The sequence below is a fragment of the Vidua chalybeata genome, chromosome 19 (assembly GCF_026979565.1).
Source record: "Vidua chalybeata isolate OUT-0048 chromosome 19, bVidCha1 merged haplotype, whole genome shotgun sequence".
In the NCBI taxonomy this organism is placed as follows: Eukaryota; Metazoa; Chordata; class Aves; order Passeriformes; family Viduidae; genus Vidua; species Vidua chalybeata.
Window position 1 is genome coordinate 4,840,385 of NC_071548.1, and position 14,557 is coordinate 4,854,941.

The 14,557-nt window shown below is 52.6% G+C and overlaps 1 protein-coding gene across 10 annotated transcripts in view; it reads right to left on the reverse strand.

Moving 5' to 3' along the window:
* ITGB4 (integrin subunit beta 4) overlaps nt 1–11,094 on the reverse strand; it is a 30,923-nt gene extending 19,829 nt beyond the window's left edge. For all 10 annotated transcript variants that reach the window (XM_053960560.1, XM_053960557.1, XM_053960554.1 and 7 more), the window contains exons 1-9: nt 8,572–11,094; nt 4,257–4,348; nt 3,898–3,980; nt 3,318–3,419; nt 2,708–2,912; nt 2,104–2,200; nt 1,499–1,670; nt 616–879; nt 144–233 (exon numbers count right to left, since the gene is read on the reverse strand). In XM_053960560.1, coding sequence (XP_053816535.1) covers nt 144–233; nt 616–879; nt 1,499–1,670; nt 2,104–2,200; nt 2,708–2,912; nt 3,318–3,419; nt 3,898–3,980; nt 4,257–4,348; nt 8,572–8,576 — 1,110 coding nt within the window. In that variant the 5' untranslated portion in view covers nt 8,577–11,094. The remainder of the gene's footprint in view (nt 1–143; nt 234–615; nt 880–1,498; nt 1,671–2,103; nt 2,201–2,707; nt 2,913–3,317; nt 3,420–3,897; nt 3,981–4,256; nt 4,349–8,571) is intronic.
* Between the last annotated feature and the right edge of the window lie 3,463 nt (nt 11,095–14,557).

Here is a 14,557-nt window from a genome sequence, read left to right on the forward strand (position 1 = left end):
TGATTTTCAGCAGTACCCTGTGACCACCCCGTGGCCTGCTCCAGAGGGGCTACATCCTGCCCTCTGCCTGCTCTCCTGCCCAGGAGGTGCCCACCCTCTGCCCTCCCTGCGAGCCAGGGTGAAGCTCCAGAGAGCACCGTTACCTCAAAGGCTGTGCGGAGCAACTCCACGATGTTGGAAGAGTCTTCCTGGAGCTCCCCGATCTCGGAGATGGGGAAATACTTGTGCAGCTTCTGCAGAGAGACAGGAGTTCCCTGAGCCAAGGCCTTGAGAACCCTCCTCTATCACAGGAGTGGGCTCTGCTTTGAGACCTCCAAATGTCCCTTCCAACTGAAATTACTCTCCAGCTCTGTACCTCCGCTGCTTTACAATAAGGAGAAACCAACACAGGGAGACCTCTAGAAGCCTGAATTCCTGCACCCAGTAATACATCCTGAGACCTCCCACAACCTAGAGCAGCCCCCGAGTAGAGTGTGGCACCCTCCCAAATAGCAGGGTGTTGGTTTAGCACTTGGGGACAAGTGATGGGGAACACTTTCTCCTCAGAGCTGAGCTGAGGCAGAGGTCCTGAAGGAAAGGCAATCCCACGTGTCACCACTACCATGCTCTCCTCACCTCGTAGTAGCTGTAGGAGTGGTTGGTGACAGCAAATATGGGGATGATGTTGTGCTGGCCCAAGAGGCGCACGAGGGTGGGCACTGAAGGATAGTCCTGCTTGGTGTCATACACGTAGGTGCCGTGGCTGTCCAGGTGACACTGCTCGTCATTCCTCGCCAGGATCCCTGCCAGGACGTTGGTACCATCAGCTTCATAGTGAAAGGCAGACTCGGTGGAGAACACGAGCAGGTGAGTGCTGTCCTTTCTCCAGCCAATCTTATCCTGCAGCCGGGGAGGGGGAGAAGAAACCTTTATCTCTGTGTCTCCCAAACCCCTGTTGCAGCCCTTAGCAAGCCAGCACTGACAGGAGCTGGAATACTCAAGGGACAAGGCACCACCTACACCTGGCAGTAAACACAACCAGCCATGTATCCCCAGGAATACCAGCACCCATCCACACCCCCAAAGCATGGGATGTCTCCCACCCGGCAGCTCAGTGCCAGGCACATGTGTGTACAGGGGGCAAGCCCACGCTTCCCTGGACGTGTCTGGAGCTGTGCTCATCCCTCAGCCAAGCAGCCAAGCCCAAGTGGGCTCTTTTCCAGGGAGCAGAGTTTCATCACCGCAGGCGTGGAGGGGGACAGAGCAAAGAGCACACACAGGGTGCCCAGAAAGCAGCTCCTTGCTGGGCATCAAACACCAGGACACATATTCTAAGAGGCTTAGGGAAAATTGGGAATGCAAAACAGCTTGGCACTGGGAGTGTGTGGCTGGGAGGGCAAGAACCAATTGTAGCTGAACCAGGGCTCCCTGGCTGCCCTGCCTGGTGTGTGGCTTTTCTGCTCATCAGTGGGCATCAGGAAGAGCCACTCATTAAAAACACAGCACTGGCCACCCTCACCTTGCAAACAGCTGTCTGCAGGATGGCATCAAAGCCGCCCTCGGGGGCATCCAGGTTGCCGGAGATGCGCTCCTTGCGGAGCTCCTGGCTGAAGTGGTTGATGTTGCTGGTCAGGCGGATGACGTTCTTGAAGGAGAACGGGGAATCGGCATTGTGCCAGGGCTCACGCAGCCTAGGAGAGATGGAACCAGGGGTCTTGTGTGGGGCAGGAGCCAAAGGATGCTGGGGTGCAAGGAGAGGAAATGTGGGGAGAGTCCCTCAAGGGGAAGTCATGGAGCTGAGCAGCTCAGCCACCAGCACTGAGAGGGAGAAGTGATGAGGGCAGAGATAGAGGAGAAGACAAGATGTGCAGTCTGACGTGGCAGAGCAGAGAAGGCCTGAAAGCAGAGGAAGACACTGCTGGCATTGTCACAGTGCTTCAGCAAGCCCTGAGGGATGAGCAGACCAAGGAGGACACTGGCAGTGAAGGCAGATGGATGGATGCTCTTGCACTGCTAAGAGATGGATGGAGGCTCTTGCACTGCTGACACTGAAAGCCAAGGAGAAACAGAAGGCACTTTCCACTCACTCTACTCCCACCTCAGGGACCCAAAGGGTTCACTCACTTTTCGGGTCTCATGTCTGTCTGAGGGGATGAGACTTTGTCCACAAACTTGCCAAATCCGATGGTGTAATTGGAAGTCAGGGCTTGCAGGAAGTCCGCTGAGAGGAGAGCAAAGGAAGGGGGACACACATAAATAAAGAGATACCTGTGAGCTCCCTGCTCCAGAGAAAGAAGTCCTTTTGTGGGCATCTTCTCTGCTGGTGGGTTCTTAGATAAGATTCCCAAACTGTCATCTTGTAAGATCTTTGGGCTTTGATAGGGCAGAAACCGACACCCCCTTTGGCAGCCCCAAAACTGGAGTTCCTGCAACAGCGCCCAGCAGGTCCAGGATACCAAAGGCCCTGCACAGACCAGCTCTGAGGGGCACCAGTTGGGCTGGAAGGGGAGAGCATGTGAGGATCCCTGCCGGACCAGAGAGACACCCCCACACAGGGCTGCACAGAGATAATGAGAAGCTCTAATTAAAACAGACACCTCTCAGCCCATTGCCAGCTGCACCCCCCTCTCTGGTGCTGGCAGAGGACTCGCAGCCACAGGCAGGAAGGAGCTGCCTGCCTTCATCAGCACAGGAGCAGGCTCCCCTCTTCTCTCAGCTCTGCCCTCACCTAGGTTATGCCCCATGCTTTTGAGGTTGTCCAGATCATCGGACATGGAGTAGGAGAAGTCCATGAGGATGTAGAGATCCACAGGGCTCTCTTTGGGCTGGAAGACATCCATGTTGAAGCTCATCTCCTCGCCAGCCCGCAGCCTCATGTACATGGCCTGGGGGGACACCTGGGTCCTCTGCAGGGACACGTTGATACTGGAATTCTGTGAAGGACAGTGACATGAAGGGGATGGACTCCATCTCCAGCATGGGTGCAACAAGGAGGAGGCAAGGAGCAGGGAGATGTGTGGAAGTACAAAGGCAAGGATGAGCACGTCCTCCTCCCTCACGTACTGTCCAACAGCCTCCCCACACCCACTCATGTCCAGCCAGGCACCTCGTCCAGAGGGATGTGAGCATTTTGCTTACATCTGCTTTGTCTGCAAAGGCACCCTAGCCTGGATCAGGGCCAGTGGCCCACAGGTCCACCAGCTAGCAAAGGCATTGCTTTTGAGTAGACCCTACTTAAATAGCGATCTGGGGTTTGTATTCTTCCTGCTGAGGAGCCTAGAGAAGAATGAAGGACCCCTCAGGAGAGGCTGAGCGTGGGCTGTGTCCCCAGCATGCACCTTCAGTGTCCTCATCTCTCCCTGGGTGTACACGATGCTGGCATCGCCGCAGCCGGAGCGCAGCAGGTTCTCCCGCAGGTCACAGCGCGGCTCTTCAAAGCTCTGCCAGGGAGCAAGAACAGCATCAGAGCCACAGAAAGCACCAGATCCACTGGGAAAGGGGGAAATACACAGGGCAGGAAACAGGGTCCTGTGCCTAGAGCATTATGAACCTTTGAGAGCAGGAGAGGAGCAGAGAGATGGGAACGAGTCTCACACAGAACCACCAGCTGAAATGTGACCACCAGTGAGTTACTGGGTTGTGTGAGATAAACTCTCCCTCCATCCCTTGCACACACTGTTTCTGGTGCACTGACATTTTCTGATAAACCCCTGTAGTGCTGCAATTCTGCCCTGGACTCCCCTCCGTGCCCATGTTCCACACCAAAAGGAAATCCACATTACAGCCTTTCCCACCCAGAAAAGAAGCTGGATCCAGAAGCTGCCCCTGGCTCTTGTGTCCCTCTCCCACTGAGAGTGGTGGGATCCCTCCATCAGCAGGGTGGGAAGAGGAGCCCCAGGCTGCCCTGCAAGGTCTCACCTCGTCGGTGCAGAAGGAGCAGTCCTTATCCACCCGGATGCACTCGGTGCAGCTCTTTGCCCGAGACAGCACACAGCGGTTGTCTGCCAGGAAAGATCAGGGCGTCAGGGATGGGGAAAACAAAGGGAGCTGTGGGAGGCCGTGAGAAAGGCTGATCCCATGGGAAAATGGAGGTTTGGCTTGGTTAGTGGAAACTGGCTGCAAAACAGCAGCAGGGTAGCATGGGAGGGTCTTCAAAACTGGGGAGATGAAAAACAGCAGGAAAAGCAGACAGCAGGTGTTCTCCACATGAAGACTGGTGTTTCTGGAGCCCAAGACAGGTACACATAGTCCCCAAGGGCTACCACAGCTCCACTCACTTTTGCTCCATTGGCAGACACCGGTGGCGCAGAGCAGGGACAGGAGGAGCAGCCTGGCACACGCCCGTGGCAGCACATTCATCATCTTCCTCCTGAAATAAAGGGATTGCTACATTGCAGAGAGCCAAGAGGTGGAAATGGACCTGGATATGACCAGGGCAGCTCCCACAGAGCCCCTTCCCAGCCCCGCTGGAGTGGGACAGCCCTCACATCCTGGGCTAGAAACAATTGTTGAGCTCTGCAGGGCAGGGCACAAAAGCAAAGCCAAGGGTGGTTTGTGTTCTGCTCAGGCATCTGCAAAAGGCTCAAAATTCCCAGCAGTGCCACCCCCTGTGCCTGGAGTTGGGGTGCACAGCTCAACATCAGGGGTTGCTGCAGGCAGCTGGAGTACAAGAGGCTCCTGGATAGAGTCCAGCACCATCCACAGGTGTGAGCACTGACCAGGCCAAGACATTGCTTCTCCTGACATGTTAGGAAAAAAAAAAAAAAAAAAGGAAAACAAAGTGACTGTCCACATCTCTCCCCAAAAACAACACTGACCCCTCCCTTCAGCTATTTCCTATCACACTAAGAGTTTCCAGGATGGTCAAGCCAACAATAAAGAGAGGGGGAGGCTTGGAGTTTTGGAGTTGTTGAATGAATCTGTGGTTTTGAGAGCCTGGCAGATCCCCCTTTGTCCTGTCCAGGGCAGCAGGATCCCTTGATGGACACAGAGGTCAAATCCTTAACAGAGTGAACCATTCTCCCTGCACCACACGTGACGGAGAAAACTCAGTGCCATCCAGAAGTCAGCATTTGGATGTGGTAAACAGAAGGCACAAAGCTGGAATTAGAGTTCTGCAGCTGCTGTGCTAGAGGCTCATCTTTGCACCCAGCAGGGCAAGTGAGAGCAGTCAAGGAAAAAACAACAGGGTAAAGACATCATTAAACCATCTCCTTCCTGGTAGATGCAATTGTGAAATATAAAATGTGAATGAATGGTCTTACAGCTTATTGCTGTGTCAGCCCTGACTCTAAAATGAAAAGAATGTGAAAACCACTTAAAACAAAAAGGGAAAAGAAACGGGAAAAGTTGTTGTGTGCAGTAATGATGTCCAAGTTCCCTGAGGGACATCCAGCACATAGAGCAGTCACATGGAGACTCAGCCACTCACAGCCTGGCCTGGGCTGCAAGGAAACCCCTGGAAAAACCCAGGCTGGTCTCAACAGCACCAGATCACACTTGGCCTCTGCAGCCAGGAGAATACATTGAATGTAGCAATTGCTGTGACACAGGGCTCAACCAAGCCAGCATGGACACCACAGGACATCACTCTTGGCTCCATGCGAGAGTCACTGGGTACACAGGCAGCAACTGACATGACATTGGTATCTCGTTCATCCTCTCAGCTCTGCCCAGAGGGGTTTACCACGGTCATTAATGCCCAGTGGCTAAAAGTGAAACAAGGGAGCCTCAGGGCAGCATCTCTGCAGGGAAACCCCAGGAAGCTTTGCTGTTCCCTCAGCACCTGTAGCCAATGTGCTGTTTTGCCAATGAGCTGCTTTTCCTATGTTAAAGGTACCAGTTGAGCAAGAGAGTTCCTCTGCTTCCCTCCCTGCCACACTGACGGTCAGGCCATGTGTCCAGTAAGGCCCTTTGCAGGTTTGGCTTTGGGTGGTCCCTGTCCCCCCAAGTCCAATTGCAGCGCTGGCTCTGAGGCCAGCATTCCTCACCCGGGACATGCCTGTGACCTCCTTCAGGTACAGTCCTCATGCCAGCATTCACTGGCTAATATTGTGTCCCTTGCTACCAACACAGGCAGATTTTGAAGCCAGGAAAATCCCTTTTTCCCTTGCTCTGCCCAGCCCAGGACAGTGCTACGGAGATGTGAGGAGGTGCCAGTTAGAGGTGGGATGAAAGGGTAGAGAAGAAATCCTCAGAGCCCGTGGAAGGACAACACAGTTGAAAACATCAGCTGAGCACTCAGCAAATCCCATCTCCCACCATGGCATGGGCCACAAGGAAAGAATTGAGTATGAGACCAGAGTGCTCAGCTCACAAGGACCTAATGACTCTTCCCTTAATCACCAATTAGGAAAAAGTTGCCATGGAACGGATGGACACACCCTGGGCCTCAGGCACATAAATTGCCATCATGTCTTTTCAAGTGCTGAGATAAAAGGCCATAAAATCCTGCTCAATATTAACGTTCTGTTGCTCTGTGAGCCACCAAACTTCAAGGATTTTGCTGGGCAGATGCCAGCCTGCTGGGCACTGGTGGCAGAGAGCATGGCCACTGAGGAATGCAGCCTGCAATATTCGTGCAAAAATATGGGAGTGGCCACCCCTTACTTTCAGAAGTGTCCTCTGGAAAGGAAAATGCCATTTCCACTTCAGGAAAGCTGCAGGATTCAGTTGGGTTTTCATGACAACAACAACAACAAAATCTGTTCAGTTGTGCAAAGACAAGGAGAAAGGCAGAGCAGGTCCTGGCTGCACATGAACTTCCTACTGTTTCCCAGATTTGCTCCAGCATTTGCTCCTGGTCTCCTCTTGCTCCCCCAGCCTTTGCCCTGCCTCTCAGCATAGCCAACAAACCTGCTCCAGGAATATGTCAAGAGCCCCTGAGTCTGGAGAAGCTGGGGCTAGCTACCTCATCCCCAAAACCCCAGGCAATGCTCCAAACTGGTGCAATGGGACAGAGAGCAGGGTTGGAATGGCAGATGGGGGAGAGAGAGCAAGGAGCAGGTTGTGATGAGCAACAGCAGGAGCCTGGTCCCAGCTGCCACGTGGGGAACACCAGCAGGTTGGGACTTGGGAGCAGGAAAGTGAGAGAGAGGCTCAAGCAAGGAGTTCCCAAGCACAGCCTTTCCTCTTTTGGGTGGGAATTGCTCTTTTCATGGCTGCAGCCATGGGGGGCTGTGTGGGGCTGTGCAGGGGACTGACCCTGGTCCATGGCATCAAGGACCACCCACGTGTCTGTGTGTGCTGGGGATGGGCAGTGTAGCCACAGCCCAGGGGATCAGGGACACTCATGTTCTCTCCCCTGCACATGTGGTGGCACAGAGCTGCTGGGACCCCGCTCCAAAACTTGGAAATTATCAAGGCAGACTCCCCAAAACTACCAAAAACTCGACCCACAAATCAAATAATCTCTTACGCACAAAATCCTACTGGTCTTGTTTTGTTTGTCTTCCCCATCCATTCCTCCTCCTTCCCTAGGTGTGCTCCTACAGCTGGGGGACTCCACGTGAGTGTCTCCATTTGCTGTTTTCACCTCCCAGGTTGAGTCCCAGACCCCACACATGGCCCCCAGCACCCTCCAGCCAGGGACAAAACACAGCAGGACCCAGCCTGGGCACCCACATGGAGCTGCTTTGCGGCCAACACCCCCCGTGCTGTGAAGGGCTGGTGGCTGTGGTACCATCTCCTCCTGCTGCCCCTCCGAGCTCGGGCAGGGGGGAGCCTCAAGGAGCAGAGGCAGGAACGGCAGGACCCTGCCTGGAGTCTGCCCAAATGCCAGCACAGCCCCGGAACCCTCCCGTTCCCTCCACGTGCTCTTCCTGCCAATTTGTCTGCTCCTTTGGCCCCCACAAGACACTTTTTCCCTCCTTCCCTTCCGTGGGTGCTCCTCATCCCTCTTTCCCCCAGCTAACCCACGCCTGTCAGCCCCCCCATACCAACCCTCCTGTCCTGTTCCCTGTTCATTGCAGATTCACCAATTTGCAAATACCCCAACACCTGCAGTTCAGCTATAAACCTCCCACTCTCTCCTGGCCTTTCCCTCCGGGAACCTCCCTTCCCTTGCTCCCCCCTGGCGGGAGCAGCCAGCAGGTCTGGAAAACAACCCCGGTGGGCTCCGGGGGTCGGAGACACCCACAGCCCGCCTGACCTTGCACACTTTCACCCGTGAAAGCTTTCCCTGCGTGCCAGCCCCGAGGCACAACAGCCTTTCCCCCTGGAACTGGGCTGAGGGACAGGGCAACCCCTGAAACTCCAACAAGTGTCCCCAAAGGGCTCTGCTCTGTCGTAGCACCCCCGCACCACTCCCGGACCCCCACCCAAATACCTGCGGACACAAACCCGGACCCGTGCAGCCCCCAAAGCCCTGCCCGCTCACGAGCGTTGCCTTTCCCAGCCAGCCCAGAGGCACCGGACGGCGTCTGACAGCCAAAAAAACAGGGAAAAGCAGAGGGAACAGGCGGGCAGGAGCTGAGCCCCGCGCTCCGTGTCCTGCCCACCTGCCCGCGCATTAATTCACTGCCCGGTTCATCAACACAGCAAAGTTCAAGCGAGCTGGACGCTGCAGAGCACAGATGAATTAATTCCACAAACCTCATTAGCGCTGGGTCTGACTCAGATTCCAAATCCTCTGTCGCAGCCCGAATAACAGGCACCCACACACCAAGCCAAGAAATTCTTCCGAAGGCAGAAGGGGAACGTGCTGCTTCGCCGCTGCGACTTGATTTCCAGCTTTGAGCTTTTCTTTCTTTTTTTTTTTTTTTTTTTTTTTTTTTTTTTTTTTTTTTTTCTCCTTTCTCCCTCCTCTCTATTTTGTGTCCCTTTTCTCTTTCCGGTTAAATGTCAAGTCCCGGTCCGGCGGGGAGTGCAGCCAGCCCGCGATCCCACATAACTCCCTGCGGCTCCCCGTCCCCTCAGTCAAAAATCCACTTTGTTCTCACTCTCCGCGCTGCCGCCTGGCCCTCCCGAGGGGCTGGCAGGGAGGAAAGGTGGGAGCTGCGATAAATGAGATTGGATCCCAGGTGAGGAGAAGTTTTATCCCGGCTGGGAGGGAGGAGGGGGTGCCCGTGACGCAGGGCTGGCATTCACGGCTCCCTCGCACACCTGGCCGGGCAGGCACAGCCCTCTGGACCCTCCCTCCGCGCAAGCACCATCCCACAGGAAAAGGTGCTGCCGTGGGCAGGGAGCCCGGAGGGGCTGCTCGGCTTCATCTGCCTGCTCAGGGCAGAGCTGAGGGAGCTCCCCGACCTCCCGAGGCAGGGGTTTCTCCTCCCAGTTTCCCCCTGGCACGGCTGGGAGGTGTCACCCTCAGAGCTCAGGTGACTCCTTGCTGAAATGTCAGGGAAATTCCTGCCTCGACAACGCGCAGATACCGAGCCCAGCCTCGGTGCTTTGCATGCAGAGAGGATGGATCGGCATCCTGTTTTATCCAGGGCGTGGGCACAGCAGAGCACTCCTCACCTGCAGTAAATCTGCCTCAAGAGTCAATGCAAGCCTTGCAGCACTATGAATGATTCTCATCCATACCTGCATCCCACCATGGCCCAAGGCTGCAATGAGCAGCAATCCCACAACTGATTCCAGCCCTTCTGCTGAGCTGGATCCAAAATCCCTTCCCCAGTCCAAAGAACAGCAGAGGAGGGTTTAGAGTTCAGGTGAGGCTGTTTTTCTGTCCACAACACCCTTTTGGTTTAGAGTTGGGTTGGCCATGGCTCAGAACCACTCACACTTTCCACAGAGCAGAGCACAGACGTCCTGGAGCAGATGCAATGGCACAGGCTGGATATTGGCTCCTGATAGATCCTCACAAGGAAAACTGCATCCCCTGAGCTTCAACACAAACAATAGTAACCGCCAGAAGGAAAAATGGCACATTTCCTGCCTATGAGCAGGGAAATTTTGCCCTCCTTGCTCTCAATATGGCATTTCAGAGGCTGCTGCTTTTCAGAACTGATTGAAAGGTGAAGAGCAGGATTCCTTTCACTACAAGAAATTAGGAAGCTCAAGTTAATATATGCAAACTGCCTTAGGCCCAGGATAAAGGATAAAGTGCCTGTGCCATTAAAAACTACAGCAAATGGGAAACAGGTAGGGGTGCAGGGGAAGATGGCCCGGGCAGTTTAAATCTGGCATTTCCGAGTTTCCCAACACATAACTTGGCAACCCCAGTCCTTTTGGAGATGTGATTTCCTAGAGCTCAAAAAAGGTTCTGAAAATGAAGGAGGTTTGCTGTTGTTTTTTTTTTTTTAACATATCAAGACAGCGACTGCAACATGAGAGCTGGGACATGAGACAAAATAAAGGCAGAGCAGGACCAGGCTGTGAGTGCTGATGCTTGAGCTGCTGGTGAAGAGCAGATTGTTCCCATGGAGGGGCTGAAAGCAGAGGGTCCTGCTCTGCCTCAGGAGCCACAGCTGCAGCAGATGTTGAACATTGCAGATGAATTAAAACTGGGCTTCAGTTCCCAAGAGGGGACGGGAGCTTGTGCTGGTGGTCACAGATGTGTCTGGTCACCTCAGCTGGCCCTGTCCACTAGCAGCACCCAGCTCCCACCAGCCCCACCCCACGTCCCACTGCTGCAATTTTTCCTTTTCGAGCTAAGCAATGCTGCCACTGCAGTTGAAAAAGCCAATTTAGGCTTCAAGAAGCATTGTAGTAAAAAACCCAGTTATTTTAGTGATGGATCCCTAACAGGAATCCTGAAGCCAACCGGAAAAGCTCATGAGCACTCTACCTTCCACCACAATACTCAGTGTCCTGACTTTCTGGGTGTCCTCCTTTCTCCACCTGAGATGGAGAATGTTTATGTTGCCTCCTGTAAAGTATCTCTGTTGTCACCTACAGACCCTGACAGCCCCAGGGCTTCCTGACACCTTCACCCTCCCCTTCATCCCCGCAGCCTGGAGCAGCAAGGAGGGACCAGCTCCCTTCAGCCTTTACAGCTGTGAGGAGAAGCCCAGTTGCTCCCTCTGGGTGCTGCCAGAAGAGCTCAAGATACCAATTTTGCACCTTTTTTTGAAACAGATCCCCCCAGCACCTAAAAGATCCCAAGCCCATGGAACATGAGTTTTCCCAGAGCTGTAATTGGGCTGCTTTTACATTTGCAGGGCTGATAAAGGCACTTGTCCAATATAAAGGCAACTTCACCACCAAATTTTTAGGTCAAAAAATCAGAGAGGCATTAGAAATTTTCTGTAAATACTTATGAAAATAGGTTTTAACTTCATCTTGAATTAAAAAAATAATAAAAAGGTTGTTTAATGAGTTGTCTTTCAGGCAACTTCTCCAAATTACTTCCACCAGGGAAGACCACCAGGTGAACTCAAGTTCCTGCCTTGGTTCCATACCCTGCTCTCCCTGCCTGCTGGATCAGGCTTTTGTCAAACAAATGTGCTGTTTGTAAGAGCAGAGGACAGGGATTTCAGAAGCAGGGTGAGCAGATTTCAGCGCAGATGGCTCCACCACAGCTCACAGCCACATCTGTGGTGAATCTCGCATTTATAAATCAGTGATTTTCTGCGGTGGCAACGTGGCCTAGAAATTTTTGCCCTAGGAGGGAAAACATGTAGTTTTATAGTTCACATGAAATGATTGCTCTCTCTGCTGACTACCAGTCCGAGTGCCAATTACTGATAATTACAAGTGATTGCAGGGTTAATTATTTTCTTCTTTTTTTAATGCCACGCCAGCTTGCAACAGAGCCTTTCTTCTTTCTGTCCTGCCACCACAGCATGCCTGGAGACAGCTTTGGGGCTTTTTCTAGGTCTTTATTGCACAGTTACAGCCAAAATCCTGCTGGTTGGAGCACATTCATCTCCTTTTTAAATTCTGTAACAACACACATTACTAAAAGAAAAATAAACACTTAATCCCATCACTGCACTGTACACTGTAGTGACAATATCCTGCTATGTGGCTTAAATAAATGTATAATAATGTATTATTTATGTATATTAACATGCACATAATTTATCGCACAAAATGATGCTTAATATAATTCCCTGTTCAATTAAAAGTGCCAGATGAAATCCTGCCGTATTTTCTCCCTCAGTCTTTCTCCCAAGGCAGCATTAACTACATGTGCCCCCTGTTTTCCAGTAGATGTTCCTTGTCATGAACATGTTCCTAAAGGAAAATCTCTCTGATGAACATTTGCCTCTGGGACAGACTGGCAGCAAGAGGGAAGTGGGACACAGAAGCAACACCAGAGGGAAATATCAGTAAAAGATCCAGGATACAACCTCAGCCTGGGGGACAATCCTGTCACCCTTTGGGGACAGCAGGGCATTCCAGGGATCCCTCAGCACCTCACCCAACCGCCAGAGGCTGAGCACACTCTGATGTCTTCTATGCAAAACCTTTCCCTGTGAAATCCCAGAGCTCTGCTGTTTACCAGCAACACAGAGCACGAGCCCGGCCCCAGCCAAAGACAAGCTTCAAATAAACAAAGACCAACTATTGGAAGTCATTGGTGTCCATGGTTCTCGATTAGAACAAAAGGAAGGAAGTGGAATATAAACAGTCAGAGGAACAGCAGCGCAGGGAAGGCTCAGAGGTGGAAAACTTCTCCTGCAGGAATGTGCTGAGGTAAATGTTCCCCCCAAAGGGAAGAGGAGACTGGTGGAACTTTATTGCCCTTTCAGGGGGTCTTGAGTCACCTCAGCAATTTATTTATCCGAACATTTAACATCAGAGAGTCTTGGGGAGCCCTGCTGAGAAGATCTGCGTTTCTCACTCCCTCTCTGGAGATATTCCAGAACTGTCTGGACACAACCCTGTGCCAAGTGCTCCAGGAAAAACTGCTTGAGCAGGGAGATTGGGCCACTGCAGTCCCTTCCAGCCTGACCCATCCTGTGATTCCCTGCAGGTACCAGCTCTGGGCTTTCCCGGACTCACACCATTCCCCCAGAATGAGCAGCTGGTACCCTTTGATGACTCTCTGGGCACGTTACAAAGCCCACCTGTTTGAGGGGCTTCACAGGAGCTAACTTCTCCCCTGCAATGGAGAAGAGCTGGAAAGGAGTTTGTGCAGCTGTTGGCTGCAGCCATCACCTCCCTCACTGCTGGAGCTGTCATCAGCAAAGCCTTGGCATGGCCCAAAGCCTTGGCAAGGAAGACTCTTTCTTTCATTTTTTGTTCATCTCAGTGCATAACTCCCCTAAACAAGACAGCGCAGTGGCAATCCAACTAAAACATAGCTTCAGGTGCTCCCATTCCACGGTTTGAGGTGGGGCTGGCAAGGGCTGCCTTCCCCACCTGCTCCCTCGGCCTGGCAGCGCCCAGTGAGACAGAAAATAAAAGGCAGTCCTGAACACACAAAATCCCTTCCCACACCAGCATCAAAGCAGGGCAGATCTCTAAAGCACAACAAGCAAATAGGAGAGAAAAGTCAACACCTCCAGGCATGGAGCTGGAAGAAAAGATTTCAGAAGAGAGGGAGAGCAGAACCAACTCTGCCAAGGATGACTTCATCACTGCAGCTCTCCTGCCTCTGCTGGGGCAGAGACACAGACTTGGACGTGGAGTTTCAGCTGAGACAAAGCTCCTCGAGCTACGAGACACCGCTGCTTAAGAAGGAGATAGGCAGGGAGAAGCCCTGCGGTGTTCAAGGAGCAGAGACTGCAATTCTTGGACTATGGAATGATGAAAATGGGACTGGTTTTACTCTCCTGGCTATGGTTAGCATCACTTTTGATGGAGAGGTAAGAATGAGTATCTGCAGCTTTTGGAGTCACAAGTGCAGCCTGAGCAGTCACTGTTGCAGCAGCATAAGGAACTTTTCTCTGTGTCAGCTCTGAGTTTGCCTTAGGGCCCACTGGGGCAGCTGGGGCCTAGCTGCAGTCCTTGAGGGCTGTTTAGCACCCAGGCACTGACACACTCAGCAGGTCCCCCCAGCCCTCAGCAGGGCTCACACAGCCAGAGCTCCAAAGGAAACCAGTCCAAACTCCTGTCTGGGGGCTTCAGGCCATGTTCCCAGGCCAGGAAGGATCCTTTTCTCTCAGGACATCACCCTTGTGTGCCTGATGTTCCCTCCAGCTCCTCTGGGGCACTGACTGACCACAGCCCAGTGCAAATCATCAACCTGTCCAATCCCAGAGCTGGGAAAAAGGCATTCCCTGAGAACTGCAGTTTCCAACCTGAGTATCCATCTATTACCTCTGATAAACCATGCAAGACAAGAGCAGTGAGTTATTGGCTGCAAGTTTGTTATACAGGGGTTGGCATCCTCACTCCACCTTTTTTGGGGGAAAAAACCCAAACCTAAATCACGCTTGTTTCAAGCTGCTTTCTCCACTGCAGACAGCAAACACTGACTCCTGGGAGCTCAGGAGGGAACTGCCAGAGTACAGCCCAGTCCTGCAGGTCTCCTGCAGAAACTGTTACTGCAGGAGTCTGGAAACTGCTGCTCCAGGGCTCCTGGACACACAGATGCCTTAAAAAAAAAAAAAAATTAAATGACCATCAGGACAAAGTGTTTAATATGTTTTAAAATTATCTAAAGCCAGGATATGAACCTATTATTTCTACCTTAAGTCTCCATAAATGCAAAGTCTTGATCAGGAGTGAAACAAGCTACCTA